The 14514-nt window shown below is 36.3% G+C and overlaps 1 protein-coding gene across 2 annotated transcripts in view; it reads left to right on the plus strand.

Moving 5' to 3' along the window:
- The window catches only part of LOC128692597 (nibrin), a 73441-nt gene that overhangs the window by 6008 nt on the left and 52919 nt on the right, over window positions 1–14514 (plus strand). For both annotated transcript variants that reach the window (XM_053781783.1, XM_053781784.1), the window contains exons 3-7: window positions 6239–6405; window positions 9703–9862; window positions 10013–10135; window positions 11978–12110; window positions 13571–13696. In XM_053781783.1, the coding sequence (XP_053637758.1) occupies window positions 6239–6405; window positions 9703–9862; window positions 10013–10135; window positions 11978–12110; window positions 13571–13696 (709 nt within the window). The remainder of the gene's footprint in view (window positions 1–6238; window positions 6406–9702; window positions 9863–10012; window positions 10136–11977; window positions 12111–13570; window positions 13697–14514) is intronic.

The raw sequence follows: 14514 nt of genomic DNA on the forward strand, positions 1-14514 counted from the left end.
CTTTATCCCATCAATCCCGGCTGCCTTACCCCCTTTCATTTTACCTACTGCCTCACGAACTTCCCCCACACTCACAACTGGCTCTTCCTCACTCCTACAAGATGTTATTCCTCCTTGCCCTATACACGAAATCACAGCTTCCCTATCTTCATCAACATTTAACAATTCCTCAAAATATTCCTTCCATCTTCCCAATACCTCTAACTCTCCATTTAATAACTCTCCTCTCCTATTTTTAACTGACAAATCCATTTGTTCTCTAGGCTTTCTTAACTTGTTAATCTCACTCCAAAACTTTTTCTTATTTTCAACAAAATTTGTTGATAACATCTCACCCACTCTCTCATTTGCTCTCTTTTTACATTGCTTCACCACTCTCTTAACTTCTCTCTTTTTCTCCATATACTCTTCCCTCCTTGCATCACTTCTACTTTGTAAAAACTTCTCATATGCTAACTTTTTCTCCCTTACTACTCTCTTTACATCATCATTCCACCAATCGCTCCTCTTCCCTCCTGCACCCACTTTCCTGTAACCACAAACTTCTGCTGAACACTCTAACACTACATTTTTAAACCTACCCCATACCTCTTCGACCCCATTGTCTATGCTCTCATTAGCCCATCTATCCTCCAATAGCTGTTTATATCTTACCCTAACTGCCTCCTCTTTTAGTTTATAAACCATCACCTCTCTCTTCCCTGATGCTTCTATTCTCCTTGTATCCCATCTACCTTTTACTCTCAGTGTAGCTACAACTAGAAAGTGATCTGATATATCTGTGGCCCCTCTATAAACATGTACATCCTGAAGTCTACTCAACAGTCTTTTATCTACCAATACATAATCCAACAAACTACTGTCATTTCGCCCTACATCATATCGTGTATACTTATTTATCCTCTTTTTCTTAAAATATGTATTACCTATAACTAAACCCCTTTCTATACAAAGTTCAATCAAAGGGCTCCCATTATCATTTACACCTGGCACCCCAAACTTACCTACCACACCCTCTCTAAAAGTTTCTCCTACTTTAGCATTCAAGTCCCCTACCACAATTACTCTCTCACTTGGTTCAAAGGCTCCTATACATTCACTTAACATCTCCCAAAATCTCTCTCTCTCCTCTGCATTCCTCTCTTCTCCAGGTGCATACACGCTTATTATGACCCACTTCTCGCATCCAACCTTTACTTTAATCCACATAATTCTTGAATTTACACATTCATATTCTCTTTTCTCCTTCCATAACTGATCATTTAACATTACTGCTACCCCTTCCTTTGCTCTAACTCTCTCAGATACTCCAGATTTAATCCCATTTATTTCCCCCCACTGAAACTCTCCTACCCCCTTCAGCTTTGTTTCGCTTAGGGCCAGGACATCCAACTTCTTTTCATTCATAACATCAGCAATCATCTGTTTCTTGTCATCCGCACTACATCCACGCACATTTAAGCAACCCAGTTTTATAAAGTTTTTCTTCTTCTCTTTTTTAGTAATTGTATACAGGAGAAGGGGTTACTAGCCCATTGCTCCCGGCATTTTAGTCGCCTCATACGACACGCATGGCTTACGGAGGAAAGATTCTTTTCCACTTCCCCATGGACAATAGAAGAAATAAAAAAGAACAAGAGCTATTTAGAAAAAGGAGAAAAACCTAGATGTATGTATATATATATATGCATGTGCGTGTCTGTGAAGTGTGACCAAAGTGTAAGTAGGAGTAGCAAGATATCCCTGTTATCTTAGCGTGTTTATGAGACAGAAAAAGAAACCAGCAATCCTACCATCATGCAAAACAGTTACAGGTTTTTGTTTCACAGTCATCTGGCAGGACGGTAGTACTTCCCTGGGTGGTTGCTGTCTACCAACCTACTACCTATATCTTTCTGATATTTTACAGAAAAGCTAAAAGGCAGGCTCTTGTACTTTATTTAAACCCAGCAACTCATTTTGCAGTACTTGTACATACAGTATATATATTCTGATTATAAACCATACCACAGGTGGGGATAGAACCCATGGACAGAGAGTCATAAAACCCCTGGGCCAGCTGGAATTTGAGACACACTGACCGCGGGTTCTATTCCCACCCATGGTATGGTTTATTTGTAATCGTGTCATTACGATTTCGTGAGTCAGTTATTCTGATTATTTCATCTCAGGTAAGCTGTATAGCAGCCTTAAATTAAAATAAGAATATTTATGTAGCATGCAGCCCCTTTTAAAGCAGTTGAATCTGCAGAACTAGAGAATGCACAGAGAACCTTCACTGCACATATACAGGAGGACCCCACTTATACAGCAGGTGAGGTTATTGGCTACTGCTGTAAAGTGAAACCTAGACTTGAACAATAGAGCTAGGCCTAAATAATGCATATACAATGGAACCTCTACTTGTGAGTGCATCCACGTGCGAGTTTTACCAAATATGACCAGTCAGTGGGTCAGTTTTTGCTTCCATACGCGAGCAAAATTTCCATAAGCGAGCAGACCTTGACGCTGGTGAGGGGCTCTTGCTCTTGATCTAGGGAATTGTATCTCGTTTGTTTGTTGGACTATCTTATTGAAATTTGGGCAGTGTATGATGGAAAGATGCTTAACATAATAATAATAATATAATCATATGTATAATAATGTATAATAATATGTATAATAATAATAGTATAAAAATAATAATAATAAAAATAAAAATAAAAATAATAAATGTATGAAAGAGGGGAAGGTACCTAGGGATTGGCGGAGAGCATGTATAGTCCCTTTATATAAAGGGAAAGGGGACAAAAGAGATTGTAAAAATTATAGAGGAATAAGTTTACTGAGTAAACCAGGAAAAGTATACTGTAGGGTTATAATTGAAAGAATTAGAGGTAAGACAGAATGTAGGATTGCGGATGAGCAGGGAGGCTTCAGAGTGGGTAGGGGATGTGTAGATCAAGTGTTTACATTGAAGCATATATGTGAACAGTATTTAGATAAAGGTAGGGAAGTTTTTATTGCATTTATGGATTTAGAAAAGGCATATGATAGAGTGGATAGAGGAGCAATGTGGCAGATCTTGCAAGTACAGTGGACCCCTGCATAACGATCACCTCCGAATGCGACCAATTATGTAAGTGTATTTATGTAAGTGCGTTTGTACGTGTATGTTTGGGGCTCTGAAATGGACTAATCTACTTCACAATATTCCTTATGGGAACAAATTCAGTCAGTACTGGCACCTGAACATACTTCTGTAGTGAAAAAATATCATTAACTGGGGGTCCACTGTATATGGAATAGGTGGTAAGTTACTAAATGCTGTTAAGAGTTTTTATGAGGATAGTGAGGCTCAGGTTAGGGTGTGTAGAAGAGAGGGAAAATACTTCCTGGTAAAAGTAGGTCTTAGACAGGGATGTGTAATGTCACCATGTTTTTTTAATATATTTATAGATGGGGTTGTAAAAGAAGTAAATGCTAGGGTGTTCGGGAGAGGGGTGGGGTTAAATTATGGGGAATCAAATTCAAAATGGGAATTGACACAGTTACTTTTTGCTGATGATACTGTGCTTATGGGAGATTCTAAAGAAAAATTGCAAAGGTTAGTGGATGAGTTTGAGAATGTGTGTAAAGGTAGAAAGTTGAAAGTGAACATAGAAAAGAGTAAGGTGATGAGGGTATCAAATGATTTAGATAAAGAAAAATTGGATATCAAATTGGGGAGGAGGTGTATGGAAGAAGTGAACGTTTTCAGATACTTGGGAGTTGACGTGTTGGCGGATGGATTTATGAAGGATGAGGTTAATCATAGAATTCATGAGGGGAAAAAAGGTGAGTGGTGCGTTGAGGTGTATGTGGAGTCAAAAAACGTTATCTATGGAGGCAAAGAAGGGAATGTATGAAAGTATAGTAGTACCAACACTCTTATATGGATGTGAAGCTTGGGTGGTAAATGCAGCAGTGAGGAGACAGTTGGAGGCAGTGGAGATGTCCTGTCTAAGGGCAATGTGTGGTGTAGATATTATGCAGAAAATTCGGAGTGTGGAAATTAGGAGAAGGTGTGGAGTTAATAAAAGCATTAGTCAGAGGGCAGAAGAGGGGTTGTTGAGGTGGTTTGGTCATTTAGAGAGAATGGATCAAAGTAGAATGACATGGAAAGCATATAAATCTATAGGGGAAGGAAGGAGGGGTAGGGGTCGTCCTCGAAAGGGTTGGAAAGAGGGGGTAAAGGAGGTTTTGTGGGCTAGGGGCTTGGACTTCCAGCAAGCGTGCATGAGCATGTTAGATAGGAGTGAATGGAGACGAATGATACTTGGGACCTGACGATCTGTTGGAGTGTGAGCAGGGTAATATTTAGTGAAGGGATTCAGGGAAACCGGTTATTTTCATATAGTCGGACTTGAGTCCTGGAAATGGGAAGTACAATGCCTGCACTTTAAAGGAGGGGTTTGAGATATTGGCAGTTTGGAGGGATATGTTGTGTATCTTTATACATATATGCTTCTAAACTGTTGTATTCTGGGCACCTCTGCAAAAACAGTGATAATGTGTGAGTGTGGTGAAAGTGTTAAATTATGATGAAAATATTTTCTTTTTGGGGATTTTCTTTTTTTTTTTGGGTCACCCTGCCTCGGTGGGTGACGGCCGACTTGTTGAAAAAAAAAAAAATAACACATATATAATAATAATGTACTACATAATAATTATAATAATAGACGACTTCAAAAGGTCATCACTAGATGGCAGTGTTTACCACAAAAAAGAGGAAACGGTTGTGGCCGCCTTCACCTGTTACATAATGACATATTTTATGCATTCTGGAGTATATATCAGGTTTCTGTTATTTATATTGTTTATTATTTCATATTAGATGAACTGTGATAGATAAATAAGCCCTAGAGTTGATGATAGTGAAATATTCAAGGAGTATTTTGTCCTGTTTCCAGAGAAACTCTCATCAGCCGCTGCTGCTGCCACATATATAATGATGTATTTATTCATTCTAGAGTATATCTCAGGTTTCTGTGTTATTTATATAGTTTGTTATGTCATATCAGATGAACTGTGATAAATGAATAAGCCGTAGAGTTGATATTGGCAAAATTATTGAAGTACAGAATTCCACTGGAATGGATTAATTGCATATCAATTAATTTAAATGAGGAAAATTGACTCTGCAAATGAGAAAATCCAGTTGCGAGCAAGGTCATGGAACGGATTAAACTCGCAAGTAGAGGTTCCACTGTACAGTACACACATTACTTTAAAATATTTTCGCCCTTAGCTTATAGTGAGTGGTGAATATATTATTGTAGGAAGTGTGAATAAATGAAGAATGGGTATAATTGAAAACTGCTATATTAGCGAAATGCCGTAAAGTAAAGCACCGTAAAATGGGGCCCTCCTGTATGTTCGGTCAAGCACATAAATTATTGGGAGTGCCTAAAGTCCCTAGAGCTGTTCTCTCTCAAATGTAAGTGAAGAAGATGCATTATAATTTATACTTGGAAAATGCTGGAGGAATTCGTTCCTATTCTGCATAGCAAAATTACTTCTAATGAGAGGAAGTAGCTTAGCAGACAGTGCAAAATGCTGTACTGTACCTCCAAAGGAAAGCAGGGGTGTAATGAGTACATCAAGATAAAACTCAGTAAGTGTAAAGGAGCTAAGTCTTAAGTGCCCTCCCTCCATACATAAGGGGAATTACCAACAGACCCCTAGCTGTTTTCAAGAGAGCTGGATAAGTTCCTCAAGTTATTTCCTGATCATCCAGGATGTGGTAACTCTGTTGGGATGCATGCAACTGGCACCACCAGCCTGGTTGAAGAGACCATTGACCAGGAGCTGATGCATACCTCACTTGATCTTTGTGATGTTTCTCTCACTTTTATGTATTTTTCCTGAATCTTTAAGAGGTTTATCTGTGATTTGATAAAGCCCATTGCACGAGCGAAACGTCATTAGTGATAAAACCCATTTGCATTGATGACGTTATATGTAATTCTTTATTGCCAGTGTTTTTCCCACTGCATAGGTGAAACCTTTTCAGTAAAAGGTTTAAATATAACTGCATTTCTCTCTCTTTAGTAGGTAAGTAGAGGCATGATTGTAAGCTCATTACATCCCAGGGTGGCATCACAGGCCATTCACAAAAATAATTGTAACCCTGAAATACTGTATTTCTTTTGTAATTGTGTAAAATAATTTTCTTGGAGAAAATTTGAACATAAACTAATCAGAAATTACCTTTCAGAAAAATATACAAGTATTGCCGAAGGTTGAACTAACTGATTTAGGAGCAAAATACGGTACCTATATGAATGAAGGCATCGAGTCGCAACAAAAGTTGCTTCTAAATTCAAAAACTGAGTTGAACAATGGTGATCAGCTCAAGTTTGGCATGCTTACCAACCTTTGGAGGTAAGGATGCAATAACTTTATGAAAAAATTAAAGATATTAAAAATATACTTCATTTTTTTTCCTTCTGTTGGTTACTTTTATTTAACCTTCAAGAATATTGGAAGATTTAGGCATCTCCTACCTTGCTGGGAGTTGGCTGATGTGTTAAAAAAATTAATTTAAAGAGTACAGTATTAATCCTTAAGCACTGCACAGGTCAGAGCCATGGCAGTATTTTAAAAATTAATAGAAAGTAGAACATAAAAAAAATGTTACTATGAAAGGAAATGTGAAAAATAAAAGAAAAATTTCTTTTTTTATTTTAGAATTCATACTTAATTTTTAGTACCATGTATAACTACCATAAGTCACATTTTTTCTTAATAAATATGCCCAGAGTTATGCCTCCTGTCTCATTAGTGCATACTACCCCAAAAAATATGTAAAAATAATCATAATAATGAAAAAAGTCATTGCTTGGCTTTCTTGAGTTATTCTGAATTAAAAATATACATACACTGTAGTGTAATTTTTACATGCCCATAGTATCTATGTGCCCTGGAAACCATTATAAGCAATATATGTATGCTATGTACACATGCCTAAAAAACTTAAGAGTGGGACTTCACACATTGTTTACATGTCCTTCTGAATCATTGTTGTTCATGATACAGTAGGTAGGCCTGCCTGGCCATATGTTTTTTCCTAGGCATGAGAAAGTGTCAGGACATACAAACAGTTAAGCTGAGCCATAAAATGGTGGCTGGCAGCAACTTCTGAGGCCTACAAAAATTTGGTGCAAAAAATTCATGCACAAAACAAGCTCCTGCATTTATATATGTAGTGTAAGGATAAATATAATACTGTACCTGTACAGTGGACCCTCGGTTATTGGTCGTAATCCATTCCAGAAGGTCGGCCTAAAACCGAAATGGCTGAAAACCAAAATAATATTTCCCATAAGAATTAATGTAAATCAAATTAATCCATTTTAGACACCCAAAAATATTAACAAAAAATACATTTTTTAAAGATTGACGATAGTTTTACATACACAAAACAATGAGAACTAAATAAAATGAAGAATAAAATGGATAAATGACCACATAACCCTTTGACTGTCGCAGTCCAGCCAATTTCACGCAAATTAAAAAAGATGCCAATTTCAAAATAGGGTCCAGAATAAACAATGTAGACATTTTTGGCACTAAAATAACATATCCTCTGTTCATTGGTCATGTCTCTAGGCCCCTCTTATATTACTATTGCTTTCTATTTTGATTTTTTTATTCATACAAAAAAAAATAAAAAATTTACTGTTATGCAGACTACTGCATTATTGTAAAAATGGTATAAATAATATCAATGCACTAGTGAAAGAATATTAGACTCCCCAGTTGATGTGTATTGGACATGTGGTGTGATTTGCTTACTCTTGAACATTGGTAAAAATCAAACATTTCTGCTACTTTGAGCTCAATTTCAAGGTCGTTTTCATCGTGAAACTAATCAAAATCATCTCTGTTTCTGCAATATGTTTACCATTTTATCACGTGAGACCATGAAAACGAGAATACAACGATAAATACTATATGAAAATACACCTCAAAGTCGGCGTTTTAATCCAAAAAACGGTCGTTTTTTTTTTCTCTCTCATGCACTGCGTGCTGCAGGATTTTTTTTATGTGGTGCACACTGACCACACAGACCCATTCTCTCACATGTGGGCCTACCAGCTTTCTTCTGCTTAATTTGAAGCCACTAGAATTATTGAGTATATATAAGTCCGAAACACTGGCTTGTGAGACGTATATATACGACCAAAACAGTCAAAGGGTTAAATCACTTTTACCTTTATTGAAGAGTCTTGTTGGCGTATGCAAAATGGCGAAGAGTGGAGGGGGAGGCGAGTTTATTGTTTAGAGACAGGACAAAATGCTTAAATATGACGCTATTATCAACTCTTCGGCTTATTTATCTATCAAAGTTCATCTAATATGTTATAATAAACAATATTAATAATATAGAAACATGATATATACTCTAGAATGAATAACATATATCATTATGTATTTGGAGTGGTAGTGGTGGTGGTGTTGGCTAAATACTCAGTACACACATACTCACCTATGTACTCACACATCATAACTTCAACAATCACTTTGAACCTTTTATCCATTGTTGACAGGAATGTAATTGAACCATTGTTTTCACAAAAAGCATTTTAGACTATATGAATATATCCTTTGTGTTATACAAATTTAATTCACTTATAATTAAAAATCTACTGTTCAGCTATGAAATAATTACTATCCTACTATACAACTATGATATAATCCTTAGTGTTAAGTAGTCTGTAAGCCAATAATGTTAAGTTGGCCCATAATGCCTGGGCATAATAGAGGCTCTCTTTGTATTGCAACCCACTATTGTAAATATAAAATCTCAATGTACTGTTTGCAAAGACATAAAATAAATAAATAAATATAAGGGCTACTGAGAGCATAAGCTGTACATGTTAGTGGTAGTGGAAGAGGCAGCAGAGGCCGCCACCACTCTTCACATGAATAATGTACAGTAAGGCCCTGCTTTAGAGCGTTTCACTTTACGACGTTCTGCTATTACGGCCATTTCAAATTATGACCAAAAATCTCTTTGCCCCCCCCCCCCCCGACTTTCTAATGTGATCACTGCGCCCCACCCAGTTTATTTACGTTTTCCGTGAGCTCCTTAATTAAGCACTACGTCTCTCTATTATGCCTGGAAACTCCAAAATTTCAAGTGTTTTTTGAAAGTTATTTTATATATATGTACTCTGATAATTATACTTACGTATACCTGTATCTAAATAAAGTTACACACTGTACTGGCGTGCAGGTACACATTAAAATCAATAAGAGTGTCTTATGTCTCGAGATGCCATATTAGTAATGATAATAATACCTGATTTCTTACAATAAATACTACTCATCTCACCCTAGATTAAGACTATAAATATTTTAAGGTAAATAATGAGTGTATTATATGTATATTTTACTTTTTTTTTGAATCCACTGGATAAATTATACTTTTAGCTCATTTGATTTCATTATTTATTGCAGAATATCTGTGTACAGGACTATATTAGGTATACAATGCAGTACTTTCATATTTTTTCTCTAATTTTTTGACATTCTGATTTAACAGACACTTTGAAGAATCCTCCGTTAATCTATATACTGTATTTGGGAGCGGCTGAGATACCATTCCCACTTGATCAATCTTATTTTTTCTTGAACCTGATGATGGACATAGTATCAGAAATCTTTGTATTTTAGGTTGGTATACCGACCCCTGATTGTGACAACATCAACGTTGCAGCTGGCTAGCAGGGATGTGTTGACAGATGCTTTGCTCAAGTTGGGTGGCCACTTGGTTGATGAATGGAGTAATGCCTGTTTATACTTGGTCATGACTAACATCACATTCACAGTCAAGGCATGATACATTCTCTGAATTGTCTTAGTCTTTAAATTGAAGCATATTTTCTTGGTGTAAGCCTGAGTAAAATGTTGTGTGTCATGTGACTCTCACCATACTGAATTATTGCAGTATGTGTAGCACCTAACTTAAAGTGGCTCATTTCAGGTGGTGTGTGCTCTAGCTGCTGGACGATACATAGTAACTCCAGAGTTTTTTACCAAGTTGCTGGATGCTGTGATTAACAAAACTTCTCATCCAAATCCTGCTGAATATAATCCTCCACTTAAAGTTAGTTTGGCTTTAGTTTTGAAAAACACACAAGAAAAGGTTAGGATACTTTTTAATGATGTGTGAAATAAGGAGCATAGTGAATTATGATTCTTGACTGAGTGATGTGTACATAAAGTACCCAGTATATTTCCATCAACATGCAGCTTTGTGTATTTTGTGTCATCTTCACATTCTGGTCTTTCCTTGTGACTATTTCTTTCCCAGTACTCCTGGATAATAGACAGGCAACATTGAGCCCCCCCCCCCCTTTTTTTTTTGTGTGTGTGTGTGTGTGTGTGCGCATAACACGTTGGCCCTCGCCCACTGACATAAGGTGATCCACAACCTTTATTCAATCTCTGTCCTGCCTTGATGGGAGATGGCCATTGTGTCAAAAAAAAAAAAAAAAAAAGACGTATGTGTAGTACTTGGGTATCTTTATTTTCACCTCATTATTCAATTGTAGAAGCTGCCAAGTAGGTGAAACATTTTAACAATAAAGATTCCAACCTGTTTCACATGTGTCTTACTCATCTACAACATATTTTACTTGAATATATACTCTGCTTTGTTATATTGGTGTAGCAGTCATTATTACTACAAGTTGTTGTGTCCAACAGTTTGTAGTAAGAATGCAGTTAGAGGGAATTGAACATGAATGTACACACTTTGGACACTTTTATTGAAAATATTTTTGAAGTGATCAAGGTCCTAGGACTAAAACATTATCAATAAAGGTCTAAGTTTATGCAGTCATGGCCATGGTATTTTGCATCTAGTGCAAAAAAGGTTCCCACCTGCAATCCTTTCCAATGGTGCAGTTTCTTATATTTGGCCATCTACCTCGTAATGGCAACATTATCCACATTGTAACATGTGTTACTGAGTCGGTGTTTTCCTGCCTGATCCTAGAACTTTTCCTAGTAGTGAGGTGGAAGATAACCCAAGCAGTCCTAAACAGGCAGTGCATGCTCAATTTGAAACCTAAAAAAAATATGCATACCGATATATTGAACACAGCCTTATCTCCTGCACACTAATATGTCATACAAAAGTTTAACAGTTATGTATTTCAAACAGTTATGGCCATTTTACATAAAATGTCAAGTCAGTGTTTTGTGTAAAAGTTCATTTCCAGTTATTATTTCATACATATTCCTTTTATCAGATTGATTTGATTTAATATATTGAAAGTGATAAAAAGGAAAAAGAAAAGTTTGTCTCAGAAATAAATTTTAAGCTAAAAATGGATTCTGTAAGACTCAGTTTGCATAATAAGTTGAACAAATTGAATGCTTGCTATCATTTCCTTTTTTTTATTATTATTATTATTATTCAAAAAAATAGGATGATAAGGCATGTCTTCATCATGTATCTCTTACATACATTTAGTGAGTTAAGGCAGATGATTTCCTCTACATTTTAGTTCTTCTTTCAACAAACCAGCTGTATCCCACTGAATGATTTTAGAGTTGCTCATCATAAATACAACATATCTATGGCTATATCATATATACAACATAAACACAGCATACCTATGGCTGGGTGGGCTTAGACCCCTGCTAATTTTCCATTATATCTCAGAGGTGTTCTTTCCTCAGTCAAGAAATATTTTCAGTTTAAAAATACACTTAATTCCTACCATTTTGTACTGACTTATTATACTTATGATAATTCTACACCATTGTGTACTGCAGGCAACCCAGCCTACATATTTTCTCCTATGCTTCTACAGTGATCATTAAAAGTGATGTCCCTTTAAAACCCCTTGGTGAGCATCTGCCTTGTTAATGTTTTGTAATCATTATTGTTATGATGAATGGAAATGGATGTGCAGTACTAATTTCCACTCCTTTTCAGGAGATGACAATTAATAGTGGAAAGGTGTCTTTTGTTCCTGATGAAAGGAGGAAGACTCTGTTTAGTGGGTGCACATTTTTATTTTCCTCTGAAAAACAGCTGAAGAGGATGGCACAAGCCATAGCTCTAGCAGGTGCGTATATCCACTTGTGATTGTCATTACCTGTTGAAATTAAATCAAGGTTGTGCTCTGGGCCATGATTACCAGATGGAGGAATAACCTTTATAACTAATTGCTCTGAGTCACCCATATGGGTTTACCAGTTCTTGAAGTACACATACACCACCAGTTTTCCAATACTTTTGGTGCAGGAGCCTTGCCAGATTATCCATTTTGCTGCACCAGTCAACAGACGTCATATAATGATAATTCAACAATTCACCTCTTACCCACTAATTATGCATCTCCCGTGTCTCAAAAGAGCCATGGACTGTTTCATTTATAATGTTCAACTTTAGTTTATTATAAATGAAACAGGTTTATTAATTACTGTGTTTACAAAGAATATTGCAGTACTACCACATTCCTGAGTAATAAATTTTAGAATTTTACTGGATTTTTAGAGCTAATTTCAAAGTTCTAGAAGTTGTGGGTTATCAGGATTACTGTTTGTTTCATAGTTTACTGTTTCATCATAGATTTGTGATGTTGCAGGGAGGGAGGGAGGGGCATCTGGGGGTACTTGAAACCACAGGATTTTCAGATGTAGGCTTACTGCTGTGACATACATTCTTCTTGGCTATATTTTTAACCATTTTATCCAGGCAAAGTTGGTGCATATGCCATGATCTTTCCATGAGTAATTTTTCATGCCTCAAAAATATGTTGTTCAAAGATACGTTGTCTTAGTCCTTTGATTAATTCCAGTGGCTAGAACAAGCTTCCCAAATTCATCCTATTTTGTCTGTCGTGGCTTATGAACCATTTTTCTCTACACTAAGCATGGAAATTCCCTGACAGTTCTTTAACCTTTGCATCCATTCTTCATTATAGCCACATTTTGTCATAAGTAGTTGACAAAGCAATACCACAGACATCACACAGCTTCTGCAAGGAAACACTATGCTCCAGTTTTTTCATCATTACTTCATCTTGTATTGACATGGACTGACACCTTCACTAATACTTGCATCTTTCTTAGAAGTTATAACTAGGGTTAAATGTAAGCAAAATAAACTAAGAATCACACAAAATCAACTACATAGTAAACAGTATAAGTGAATGTGCACTACATACAATGCCATCTGTGGTTTCCCAGTAAACTAGTTTGGTGGTTACAGGGATATCAAGTGACCTCATAATTTTGTCCAGACTAAAAGAAGTGTTAGATCATCAGTTCCTGGAAAATCAGTGGTGTACCTGTATAATAATAATAATAATTGGGAAGACATTACTCCATTGTAAAAAATAATAGTTTTGCATGAGCCATAAAAATGATTTTTCTGTATGTATTAAATTAGCCTTGCACAAGGTATAATTTATTTGCATGGATTTAAGTAAACATTACAGATATTATAGCTTAATTAATCTGAAAATTTTTAATGCTTGTAAAATGTCATTTTCATACATTGGACTTATTTTTGTATGTGCAGGTGGCAGTGCAGAAAAGCTTAATGAAGAGAATTATAAAATGCTGGTGTCTAATAACTATCTCTTAGTCAAAATTCGTGCAGAGAAATCGAGTTCTTCCAAAAATGACCTCTACAATACTGCAGAACGTGAGTTTACCTCAGAATTATTCTTTTAATAAACAATCTTTAGAAAAATATTGATATGCTCTTTTTTTTTTTGGAGAATAAGTTTTGTTATTTGGTTAATAGCAACTGCAGATTTGCAAATTCATATTTTAATTACTTGAGGCACAATGGCGACCTTCAATAAAAATGGCCTTTACACAAATGCATAAAAATAATAATTTTTTTTTTCAACACCTTGGCCGTTTCCCACCATGGCAGGGTGACTCAAAAAAGGAAGCATGTAAACATCATATTTCAGATGACCCTCTGATCTGCAGTATCCACACTCCTTCAGAGTGCAGGCACTGTACCTTCCATCTCCAGGTCTAGTCTGGCTAAGCAGTTTACCTGAGTCCCTTCATAATTGTTATCTTACACTCCTACAGTACGTCAAACTACTTATCTCCACTCTGATCTAACGTGCTCACACATGCCTTTTGGATGCTCAGGCCCCTATAACTTGAAACCTCTTTCACACACACCATCCAACTCTTCCTGGAATTACCCCAACTTCTCCCTTCCATCCCAGACTTAAAAATCCTTTTTGTTGTCATATTCTGCTCAATCCTCTCAAAATGCTCCAGTCACTTCAGTAACCCCTCCTTTGCCCTCTGAATTATACTTTTTGTAACCCCAGTACCATCTTCTAATTTCAATGTTCCAGACTCTGCACAATATTCACTCCACACAATTTATTGAAATTTAATGACATTAACAGTGGAATTTAACCAAATTATCCAGTAACAGATGGGACAAATAACACTATTTGACTTTACTGGGTTATCTTAGGTTCAATGTAT

This window comes from Cherax quadricarinatus, chromosome 30 (assembly GCF_038502225.1).
Source record: "Cherax quadricarinatus isolate ZL_2023a chromosome 30, ASM3850222v1, whole genome shotgun sequence".
In the NCBI taxonomy this organism is placed as follows: domain Eukaryota; kingdom Metazoa; phylum Arthropoda; class Malacostraca; order Decapoda; family Parastacidae; genus Cherax; species Cherax quadricarinatus.